Raw genomic sequence first — 13,074 nt, forward strand, 5'->3', positions numbered from 1 at the left:
ACCTGAACTAATATTTTGGGAAGTTTACAAAAAACACTTTGCAAGAGGAGATGACATGGTGCTTAAATATCAGGAAAGTATAGAAAGTTCAAAATGGACAATGGTTGTGAGACTGGAACAAATGTTAGAGGCCAGAAAATAAAGGCTGTGTGCTAGGCTAAGGTGTCAGCCGTCATAAGCCAGTGTGTAGGTGCACTAAGGAGCTCTCACCATGGAGGAACACATTCACATTCATGTTTATTGGTCTCTGTGAGTACAATGTGACTGTCCCCCTACAGGTGCAGTCCTACGTGTGCAGTACCTCCTCATTCAAGCTTCTCATGAATAATGCTTAATGCAATTCTCCACCCTTTATCAATTCATCACACAACCAAATTGTCACCAAAATGTCCTAGTCAAAATGTCACACCATGGGGCTGGAGACAAAGCTCAGCAATTAAGATTATTTGCTGTTCTTGAATACCTGGGTTCAGTTTCCAGCACCCACATGTGGCTCACAACAATCATCTCTGACTCTGGATCTACTCCTATCTTCTGTGGTGGGAGTAGGGCACCAGGCCCTGCCACAGTGCACTTGTACACATGCAGGCAAAAGACTCATACATGGAAAAAAAAGGAATCTCTAACTACCAATGATGATGGCCCATTGTCTTACCTTGTATTAAGAACTGTGCCTTGTCATTTATGTACATTAAGCAGTATGCACTGGCATTTCTGTAACCACCAAAAGAGTCCCTCACTAGTTCTTCCCATGATGACTTGGTCACAGCAATGTCATTGTACTTCATCCACCTGCTCTCACGGTGGTCAAAGATGTAAGCCCAGTAGTGGCCGGCATTCGCCTGGCCCTCATGAACTAAAACAGCATGGAGGCGGTAAGGGACCTGTTGTGTAAAGAAAAGCAAAGTTGAACTGAATGACAGAGTCTAGTAAATCATTTCCCAAGGTCACCCCGAAAACCTATCTGAGGAAAGCTGGGGGCACATTTTCTAAATAGAATAAACGTAGCTGGGATTAAGGAAAACGATAGAACAAACAAACAAAGCATGACAAATCATTCAGAAAAACTATGGAAATCAAATAAGCTAAGATATATACAAGATGTGTAAGACAGAGTAATTTTCAAAACTAAAGATAGATTGTGCATGTTGGTGGCTGGCCCACTACTTCTCTGTCCTGGACATAGGAGTCACAGGGACCATTTAGACACACAGCTCCTCAGTCTTCACAATTCTGGCTGCATAGTCAGTGGAGATCCAGGGTAACCTTTCATGTTTCCTTGCTCTCTGGAAACAGTTTCTTACGATGCAAATCTCACTGGCCTGCCACCCACATACATCTAGCTGCCTCAGCATCCTTAGTGCTGGGTTTAAAGGCATTGCCACCACACCCAGCAAACAGTTACAGTATAACTGGGCTTCAGAGTTTCTCTCCAAATTATTTATCCTTAAATGGTCATATATTTTCTCACTATGGACATGTCTTTTCTTAATCAATATGTTTGAAAAAATTGCTTGTAAATTTTACTGTAGATTAAAAAAAAAAAAAGAGTCACCTAGGAATAGCATGAAGGAAATCTGTTATAAAATTTGGTCAGAAAATTTTCTCACTAGTTTATACTATAATATCAAATATATTGCTAATTAGAATAACATTTACCCATGTTGCATGACAAAACATGTACCAAGAATTAGTGTGAGATAAGCAGGGTGAAGGTGAGCAGTCAAGAGCACTGGTTGCTGTTCCAGAGGACCAGAATTTGCTCTCAGCACACATGTCCAGTGGTCCAGAAGTGCCTGCAACTCTGGCTCTAAAGTCGTCCTACACCTCTGGCCTCCCCGGGCACCAATACACACAAACACACGAATAATTAAGAACACATCCTTAGAAATAGTGCACAGGTGACTGGAGTGTGGCAAAAGTGTGACAGTGATTGGCAGCTCAGCTTTCACTTACTTGGATCATGGATTTGTCAGAGTACATAAGTTCAATTGTTCGATGGATTCTGGATATGCTTTCCTGCAGATCTACGGATATAAGATGGGACTTAATTTCTATGAGACTAATAAGAGAGGGACACCAAGCGTTTTTATAATCACATGAGCAAGGAAGAAAAGTTTCCTAAACTATTCTTTAAGATGCTATTATTGCAGTCTGTGCAAAATGAGACGTTGTTCAGAACAAAGATAGTTAAAAATATTACAAACCAAAACAACTCAGCTAGGAAATATGCAGAGCCGAGGAAAATCAAACTGCACTCAAGTTTCTACAGAAACAGTTCAAGGGATGTTGGCACTCACTACACACCCTATTAGAGAACTTATGGAAAACAACTGACTATGAATTTGTGTGTGTGTGTGTGTGTGTGTGTGTGTGTGTGTGTGTGTATTCGACTGGAACACATTCTAGTAGAAAAGACTTCTATGAAATAAAAGTCTTCGAAGACTGGGTGTTCTCAGCTACATTATTTCATAATTTGAAAATTTGAATAATGTAAGTAATGGTATCAATACATTGAAATATCATAGAATCATAACATACTGCTAATCAGTTGGAGAGAATCATGAAGAAGCCAGAAAAGGCTACTAGAAGAAAGCAACTTAAAACTCTGGGAGACCTATTTTAGCCTGAAAGAAAAGTCAGAATCCATAAAGGATAAATGTAAAAGCTACAAGCTTCTAATGCTTTAATCAACATCATAAAACAAAACAAGATGCTGCAGAGATGGCTCAGTGGTTCTGAGCCCCAGTTAGTCTTCTGGAGGACCTGGGTTCAATTTCCAGCACACACATGGTGCCTCCCTAAATGTAATCTGGGTGAGGACTCTGATGCCCACTTCTGGCCTCCACAGGTACTGCACACAATGATGTACTAAAATACATAGAGGCAAATTACCCACACACAAAAATAAAAAGAAATAAAAAAAGTAAATAAAAATTCAGCATAAAGGCCAAATGACAAACTAGAAAATAATACCTATATAGCACGCACTATAGGCAAAAGACTAATGTCTGACTAAGTACATTGTTTCTTAAGAAATAAAAATTAGAAAAATTGCTCACCATAAGAAACAGGTTCATGACCTGCTTTACAAGTTGATACAGGGAATAAGTAGTATGTATGTGTGTGGGTATGTGTATGTTTTTCTGTATATATTAATCTGTCTAAACATGTTTACAAAAGAGGAAAATAGGATAAATAAGACATTTTAAAAGATACAATCAATGTACTCATAATGAAGCAAATCAAGACACTGAAATGCCACTTATCACCTACCGGACTATTCCAGAGTAAATAAAACACACTCAGGACTTGGGAGTATCCTGAGAGCACTCCTGCTCACACAGAACTATTTTTAAACATTCAGAATTTTAAAACTTATATACTCTAGCTGAGAAGTTGTACCTTAAGCATACTCTATTTATATAAGAATATTATATACATATATGTATATGTAATATGTTACATATATATGTAATTGGGCAACACTTTCTGTAGTAAATATATGAATGTCAATTACATTATTGCTACATTGGAATACTCCACAATAGTGTGAAATTCAATGCTAGTATGTTGTATTGATAGGAATTAAACCCTGGAAACAAGATCCCAAGTGAGACTTTCCTGATCCACAGTATGATATACACTGAATCTTATACATGAATGGTCCCCAGGGCCCTCAATCTCAAATGACTGACAGTGGCCTCATCATGCTCACATTCTGGTCCAGGTAGAGAACTACTAGGTTATCCATTTGAAAGGACATTTTATTTAGTTATCTGTGCTACTGTGAATGAAGTGACCAACTTGATTCCTCTTCTGTGCCTGAGGTCATTAACCTCAAAGAATCTGTTTTCTTTTAATAATATTCCAAACATTTTTGCTTGTTTTCTCCCTTTGCACAGTACCTGATTTTCAAAAATTTATCAGCATTTACCCTTCTGAATGTGAAATTATTATACAGTCTACCATGTCCAGAAGGTAATTATTTAATACTCAATACAGCATTCAGTAAACTATTATAAACTATTACATAATTAAACTGTTTAATTTTAGCAAGTTTTAATATTAAAGGTTATTTTATATATGCACGATTTTAAAACTAACTTTCTAGTTACTAAGGCTAACGATGGATGTAAGCATTTACTCTAGCAAACTACTGTTACTATCATCTTTATTCATGCTCATCCATGGAGAGTCATTCGGCTATCTAAAAGAAGAAAGCTGGTGCTGTTTAATGTAATTTCACCCTTTTAATATAAAATTGCAATTTCTATATTCCTGGTAGCTGAAGTTTAGAGTTAGTAAGGTATATTTTGACATGTAAAAAGAACTGTAATATAATTACCATGAAGTATTATTTTGTTAAAATCAAAAGGTTCATTTTAACAGTTAAAGAAATGAATTCAAAATAAAGTTTCCTTGGAGTATAGCTCAGCAATACCTGTGTGCATTCTTACACACTCCCACATACCAAACCCTTATTTTGCTCCATGTCTCCTTCAAAATCTCATATATATTGGTACTGGGTCCATGGATCATATCTGTACATTTCTTAGACTAAATTAAACAATGAGGCTGGAGATGGGGCTCAGCATCTCTAGGATGATTAAAGCTCCAGGTACAAATACAAATCAAACTTTACCTTTAAATGGCCACCTAAAGGAAAACGGTTCCCCTCATCACTGTGCAAACATCAGGGGAGTTCAGAGCCGATAAGTACAAATTCTGTGGCTCTATGACATTTCCCCAATGGAGGAGCTGTGAATTCCAGTTTGATATAAATTTAGATCACTACACTGGCAAATCAGACCATCTGCTACCTCATTAATCAGCTACGTAATCTGGGGAAGCCCTTTGAGTTCCCGCGAATCTGACACTAACAGCAAAACATAGGAGAGCCAGATCAGTGATCCCACAAAATCTTTTTTCAAAGAGGAAAAAATACAAATGTTTAAAATGAAATCCAAGTGATTTTCCTATCAGTATACAGCATCATCTGAAGCAAGAGCAGCCGCTCTCTGCGAGTTCTTACCTCGTGTGTCATTTTCTATTTCTGTCCTCCAGCGATGTAAACAGCTCTCCAGCACAGACAGTTCTTCCTCGGTGATGTGCCTTGGTGCCGGATGCATGGGCAAATCTGGCGGTATCCGAGACTGCGTGAAGGGTTTGTGTATCACTGACCTCAATGACAGGGCAGCACCTGATGCAGGGGATGAGCTGGGCAGGTCTGAAGCAGGGCTTCCCTGCTGTTCGGTTGTGCTGTGGTTCCAAAGAATATACTACGATTACACCTCCAAACTGAAACCAAATATGTAAAGAGCATCCACGTTCCTCATAATTTCAAGAGGTAATGATCTTAAGAAATATACAAACTGATCAAATATTCTGACGAGACATTTAGTAAGTGCAGGAGGCCCAAGATCTTAGGAGGATGAAATTGCGGCTTTAAGGTAAGAATGCCTTCTTAATTTTAAATGGAAAACCCAGTGCAGGTTCTCACTAAAGCTCTCTTGCTAACACCAGCTTGCATTACCAGAAACAAAAGCATGATTCACATATTTATTATAAGATGTTCAGAAACTACAAACCAGTGCATTGCAAAGTATAATTCTAACCAGAGAAAAATATATGAAGATTCTAACAGATGAACCTAGACCTAAATCGCTACATTGCCTCACTGTTTTAAAAGGATTCCTTGAAGCTGATCACAGCAGCGTGTGAACTTCTTAGAGCCCTGTGAAGGCATTGCAGGATACAGGCAGCAGAGCATCCTGCTGTGTGGGGAACCTTTACCTTGGTAATGACTGTGATGGTATGGAGCCACTTGCTGAGGAACTGGCATCAATATCATCAACAGGAGAGGTGCAGACAGGTTTGCTGGAGGCAAACTCCAACGCATACTGCAGAACATCTACCAGTGGGAATCTTTTGGGACCGGAGCCATAGCTTAAATATCTATTAATAAAATTTACAAATGTTTTACCTATATCGTCAGCATCATTTGTGGCTTTAAGTCTTATAAAATAAGACAACACATCGATAAGAGAGCAGTGGAACTCACTCGCTTTTCTAAAACGAAGGTGAAATTAAATATACATTCAAGAAATGGACTTAATGTTCTCAGAAGGAAGGACCGCAAAGCTGATCAAACTTGCAAGTTATATGTGTGGCTGTACCTAAGACACCTTCTAAACTGTGGCCCAGTGGGAAAACCAACTCGGGACCATCTGCAAACATACTCATCTCTGAATCCTGCACTAGCCTCAGGGTAAAGACTGTCCTTTGACTGTCCTTTACCTCGAGGACACTTTTCATACACGTACTGGAACTTATTAAGACTAAAACTCACTGGAAATATGTGTTCACTCAATATTTTATGTAATTAACATGCAGACATAACTCAGAAAGTTGTAGATCACCAACTGGAATTAGTCAAACTGCATTTCAGCCTGCACGGTACCCACATTCCATATCTGATGGAGCTGTGATTTGAAAGAACATGTGCACTCACAGCCCCTCCATCACGCATGCGCGCACACAGCCCCTCCTTACGGTATGCATTAGCACCCACTCCGCATGAGCTGCGCAGCCTCTCTTCGCTGCCCTTCCACAGTGAGTCATTGATCACTGTGTGAGTTCGAATCCTCTCCCTCCTGCCTTTCCTTTTAGTCCAGTTAACCCCGTGCTCTGCTTTCACAGCACCAGGGGAACAGGCTGTTGATAATCATATCTTTAATTTCAATTTCTAAAATAATCATCTACAGCCTACTAAGATGTAATTAGTTTTTAAAATAATCAAAATTAAATCCGGAACGATTATATACATTATATACTTTATAAGTTACCTGAAGCATGTTTAAAATTAATAATCTAGGTAGTCACCAAGAACATGCATTCCTCCCATAATCACACGAAGGCTGAAATACCTCTCTAATCTTTGCTGTAAAACTGTGAGGTAATCTTTAAGTCTCTTGATCTCTTCCCGTTTGATTCTTGTTATTTCTCTGTTTCTGTGCATATACCTATCAAGGGAAAGAAAATAGCCATCATTAGTGTTTTTAAATATCTTAGAAATCAGTATGATGTTAAATCTAATTATCATTACAAAAGGTCAACTGAAGTTTTAGAAGATACCAGATACAAAACACAGAACTATTTTAACATTTAATATATGTACATTTATAACTATATATTTTAAAGAGCAAATGTGTGTATTCTCTTGACAAATAATAAGGCAGACACATTAAGCATCAATAAACCCCAGCGTGAAGAAAATAAATTTTACAGAACAGTTACCCTCCCCTTGCTTGCTGAACAGTTTCAAACCTACCACATGTTGTATAAACCGTACCTGTCCAGATATAAGACTTGGGGAAATTCTAGTTTATTGTGAATTTTTTCTGGTCTTCCCAGTGCCTGATTAAATTCAAATCTTGACAGTTCAAATGTTAATACAGGTGGCAATTCAGTGAACCAGTGCTGAAAGACAACAACAGACACTTAGTCAGACTCTGCTGGTGGACCAGTGCTGAGAGACAACAACAGACACTTAGTCAGCCTCTGCGGGTGGACCAGTGCTGAAAGACAATAACAGACACTTAGTCAGCCTCTGCAGGTGGACCAGTGCTGAGAGACAACAACAGACACTTAGTCAGCCTCTGCAGGTGGACCAGTGCTGAAAGACAACAACAGACACTTAGTCAGCCTCTGCGGGTGGACCAGTGCTGAGAGACAACAACAGACACTTAGTCAGCCTCTGTGAGGCTTCTCTGTCGCAGGTTGAAGGACAAGAATGATCCTGGCGCTGACATCACTGCGCTACCAGCACACGGAGGAATTGTGATGCTTCCTTACAGCTGAACCTCTGTGTGAGGTGTCCATAGCCTTTGTCCACATCAGAGGACAGAGGGAAACCTTATCTACCGTAACATTCAAACTTCTAACTCAGAGGAAAAGACTCCAGAGGTCCATCTTCTGTCTCATGCTGAATGACACTTGTGAAACCAGTCGTCAAATCCACGAGTTGTACCAATGGGAAAATTACGTGTGTGGCACAAATGCTCACTGCTCTCACCCTAAAGTTGGAAACACACTATCTTCCTATTTTCTCTCATTTTTCTTCCTATTTTTACCTTAAATCTTACATCTATACATTATACTAGTTTATGATAAAGATTTCTCAATAGCAAACAAAATTTATATTTGTAAAAACTTTCTAATGGGGCTGGAGATGGCTCAGCAGTTAAGAGCACTGACTGCTCTTCCTAGAGGTCCTGAGTTCAATTCCCCCCAATCACATGGTGAATCACAACCAACTGTAATGGGATCCAATGCCCTGTTGTGGAATTGTCTGAAGACAGCTACAGTGTCTTCATTAATTAATTAATTAATTAATTAATTAATTAATTAAAAAAACAAGTTTCTAATGCAAGTGAATGATATATGAGTTAAACTGCTCTATGTCCTACTCACTCACCCCTACACAAAAAGTTTGACAGCTGTTTAGTGAACCATGAAATTTAACATTTTCAAAAGGCTTGTTTTCATGGGACAAGGTTAATTTTACAAAAGGATACTATTTGTTTTAAAAGATGAATATTTACATTCTCAAACCAACAAATATAGAAATATAAAACAATAAATATTTTAAGTATATTTATAAGCCCTGCAATAAGAGACTATTAAAAGAACTACTGGTACCCACATTACAGGTATCCTAACTTCCAGTGTCAAAAATGGTCCCCCACTCCCCTCAGTGAGTGCTCCTGGACAAAATCTGAACTGAATACAGGAATCAGAATTGCAGGCTGAGGAAACAGACTGCAATAGAATCTTGATGCTGGCACTTTTCTTTAAGTAAATCTACTACAAGTAAATACTTATGTGTGGCTCTTTATTCCTCCACAAACAGTAATGATTTCTGCCTACTCAGAGATTTAACTGAACATGAGGAAGTTTTTCACCAGTTGAAATATAAGAAACATGATTTATAGGATCAACAAAACATAATATACTAAGGATCTAAGGAAGTAAGAGGAAAGGTCACATGATACAGTTCTTTTTAAGGATTTATTTTCATGTTTACTTATGTGCACGTGTCTGTGTCTGTGTTTCTGTCTAGGTCTGACATGGGGCCCACAGTCTACCGGAAACACTGGAGTGATTCCCTGGAGATGGAGTTATGGGAAGGTGAGTCCATCTCCTGACATGGGAGCTTGGAACTGAACTCAGAACAGGAAGGGCATCATGTGCTCCTAACTTTTAAGACACCTCTCCATCCCCTCCCCTTTACTTCTTTATTATACTTAATTAAAGTCAGATAAAAACTAAAACATTCTTTAATATCTCATAAACATACTTCTGATTGGTTCCTTAGGATCATATGCCACACACCATAGCAAGTATAGTTTTAGAAGCATTACTTCCGCATTTTACCTCAGTGCTTTAACCACCATCTTTACAACTCACTTGAGACACACTTGAATTGATGAGAGCCTACAGTGGCTGAAAAAAGTAAGGTACCCAAACTGTTATGAGGAACCTTCTACGGTTTCTGGAACTCCTGAAAGGATGCTCACAGACTATGAGCATGCCTGCTGTAGGAATGCATTTCCTCCATTAGCAACAACCACTTTCGTCCTGCTATAAGGTGAAAAGATTTCATTATCTTGGTCTACAGCTGATGGGAAAAAGATTTTTGAAAGGTTCTTAAATTCACTTTAAGGATGGAGCCATGGCCCCAGCTGCATATGTAGCAGAGGAGGGCCTTATTAGACATCAATGGGAGGAGAGGCCCTTGGTCCTCTGAAGGCTTGATGCCCCAGTGTAAAGGAATGCCAGGGCAGGGAGGCAGGAGTGGATGGGTGGGAGTAGGAGAACCTTCACAGAAGCAGGGATAGTGGAGATTGGATTGAAAGGTTCTGGAGATGAATCAATAAAAGGGAATAACATTTGAAATGTAAATAAATAAAATATCCAATAAAAAAATCACTTTAAAGAATCATTAGTTGTATACCTAGCCCTGAACTATTAGTGTTTTAAGTACAGTAAAGTGTATAAATAGAACGTTATGAATTACAATATATTAATTTGTTCCCAAATAAACAAATACCCATTTCTTATTAATACAAATGAGCATTCTCATGTAATGCTTAGGAAGGAGAAGTCAAAGGGTCTTGAAGGCCAGGCTCTTGCCAGGCTGTCTTGAGTCCTATACGGACCCCAGGCTCACCTTGAACAGTGACCTTGCTGCCTTGTCCTTTGTTATGCTGGGACTAAAACATGTACCAACAGGTCAGCAAAATTTTGTTCTTAATCAGCTGCTCCTTAACTACATATTGCTTTGTTAAAGTCCTAGAAATTTTATATGAATTATGTTACTCATTTAGAGTTGTCACTGTCCTGTCCACTAAACATGTAACAGGAAACAACACTGTAAAGATCCATAAATCCTCATACATGGGGCCTACGTTCAGATATCAGCCAGCAATCGTTTCCCTGGTGACTGTTTGGAAGACAACGATCTGTACTGGTTTCTATAATAGGTCACACCTTCTCCACACGTGAACACAATGCATGGATACAATACATCCATGGGACCAACGAGAGAAAAAAACTGTTGGCTTTGGAAGTTAAGTCAGCCACGTAGATAATCAGGTTTGAGGTGTATGAACATCAGTTCTTACACACACTAAGAAAAAACCTAGGATCTTCCATTTTGCCTTATGCAATCAAATAGGAATCTCATAAGAACAGACATGTCTGCTCTATAGGAACAGGGCTGCTATACAGAACCAGACAAATCCCAGAAACACGTGTTTATGAGCGAACATGTGCTTAGGTAAAAACTGACCAGTGTTTTTCATTTTTATCCTGACTATCATACTGCTGATGGCCCCTACCTGAATGGGAAATCATAAAACATGATATGCCAAGATAGACAAGAAGACAAAGAGTAAAGAGAAAGATAAAAGTTTTTAGTTTAGATCTAACATAAACTACATATCAGATATTCTGAACAAGTTTGACAAATGCGTCTTAGATTACCATAACTAAATTCAAATACATTTTGAGTATTTTTTGAGTATTCCCAGCTATGTAAACAGACTTTTCATTATGACATTTTCACGAGAATGGGAAGGAAGAGGATAATAGAAATGGAGAGCTCACCTCTTGGCCTGATTTTCCTGAATTGTCTGAGTGTAAGGACTCGATCTCTCCTTCAATCATGGCAGCCTCCAGGCACTCATGCAGGTCCTTGAACCCATTGACCTGAAGTGGATACTGACCAAACATTTCGGTGTTTTCAAATTTTTTTCCTATAGGATGGTTGGAGAAGTTAATTAATGTTCCTCAACTTGGCTTTTCAGCTCCTAAAGTAAGTGTATATATGGTATATATAGATTCTTTCCCAAACCCAAAAGAGCAGCAGTGACTGTGCCAGAGAAGAATGGGTGAGTAGAACTTTCCTACACACACACAGACACATACACACACACATAGGCACAGGAATTCATACATGCATATACACATATATGTATTTATATGTGTATGTATATGCATGTGTGATAATGGGTTAAGAGAGTGTTCCTAGTACCATGTACATATTATGCTACTACATATTATTCACAACTAGCCACAGACAGTGATTATAATTCACATGTATATGAGCTCTTAGAATAAGACATTGTGCTAACAGTCTGTGTCTGTGTATGTGTGTGTGTGTGTGTGTGTGTGTGTGTGTGTGTGTGTTAAAATGCAATCCAGCTTCATTGGAAGAAATCAGACACTCATATGTTATAAGCCAACTAATGATTCACTTCGACAACTGTTATAGATAAAGTATATAAAAGAGCTAACCTAGTGTTAAGAATAGACAGTAGGGCAGTAAAGACTCCCACAGGAAATTACCATTTAAACTGAGATTTGAACTTAAACAGTAGAAGATATCTAGGCCAGATTGTTGGGCTGTGCAGTATTCTTGGCTATGGAACAGCAAAATCACAATATTAAGACTCCAAAACTTGGCATGTTTAGGAACCAAGGAAAGATAAGAGCATTTTGACGGATGTAATATAGTTAGGTGGGGGGTTAAGATTTATAATGTCTTCCAGTCCTGCTTATAATTTTTTTTATTTGTATTTGTAAAATAGAAACACGGAATAGTCATATCCATAAAGATATAGACTCAGAAGCCCTGTGGCTTGCTTTGGTAGAGACACACACTTAATATACAAAATGGAGCACAAGTAGGGCTAAGGGGCTCGGTTGCAGACAGGATGCAGACAGTACAAGAGGAAACTGAGGATGAAAGAGTCCTATATTCCTCCATGGACAACTGATGGTTTCTACAGACCGAATGCATAAGTCCAGGACTACTTTCCCTCTCTGTTCCGAAACAGTAAAATCACTCATTCAGAGTGACTGGGAGATTTCCATTTCAAGAGTTGAGTATGACAATTTCCCAACTCCTTGGTTTCTAACTGTGTGACATCACAGTGGTAAATCTACCTAGGGAACTTCAGAAGAGAAAGGGAGATTATATCATGCCCTGAGGAACATACATACACATACAATAAGAAATATGCACACCCATTCTAAAAATAGACGTAGTGTCCCAGAGGACGGGAGAAGAGGCAAGATAGATAAGAGAAGGAAGAATCAATCACTAATACATTAATAGATCAAAAGGAACTAAATGGATTTAGTGGATTTGCTCAGAGGTGAAAAAATCAATAACTTCACAAGGTCTACTTTTTTTCAGAATTGTTGAGCCTGCAATTAAAACAAGATATGTAAAAAGTAGAGTAACCAGGTGAAATCATCTCCTCACTACAGGGTCATACACATGAGTAGGAATCAGTGCTTAGACAAAAAGACTATCAAACATTTTCTTTATACTTTTTGATATGAAGTAGCAAAACAGGGAAATATTGAGGTGATCTACAAAACAGAGAGACGTTAAGGACTCAGAAAGGGAGGTGAATGAAATACGGCTACTTAAGAGGATAAGACCCAGACTCTAACAGCATAAAAGGATAGCTCTTCTATACTCTTTGTTTCCAAAAAGAA

The 13,074-nt window shown here is 38.5% G+C and overlaps 1 protein-coding gene across 2 annotated transcripts in view; it reads right to left on the reverse strand.

Moving 5' to 3' along the window:
• Window positions 1-13,074, reverse strand: part of USP25 (ubiquitin specific peptidase 25) — a 97,729-nt gene that overhangs the window by 28,169 nt on the left and 56,486 nt on the right. For both annotated transcript variants that reach the window (XM_080918924.1, XM_080918923.1), the window contains exons 10-16: window positions 11,173-11,321; window positions 7,355-7,482; window positions 6,930-7,025; window positions 5,797-5,958; window positions 5,036-5,262; window positions 1,957-2,027; window positions 656-884 (exon numbers count right to left, since the gene is read on the reverse strand). In XM_080918924.1, the coding sequence (XP_080775050.1) occupies window positions 656-884; window positions 1,957-2,027; window positions 5,036-5,262; window positions 5,797-5,958; window positions 6,930-7,025; window positions 7,355-7,482; window positions 11,173-11,321 (1,062 nt within the window). The remainder of the gene's footprint in view (window positions 1-655; window positions 885-1,956; window positions 2,028-5,035; window positions 5,263-5,796; window positions 5,959-6,929; window positions 7,026-7,354; window positions 7,483-11,172; window positions 11,322-13,074) is intronic.

Source organism: Micromys minutus, assembly GCF_963924665.1.
Source record: "Micromys minutus genome assembly, chromosome: 7".
In the NCBI taxonomy this organism is placed as follows: Eukaryota; Metazoa; Chordata; class Mammalia; order Rodentia; family Muridae; genus Micromys; species Micromys minutus.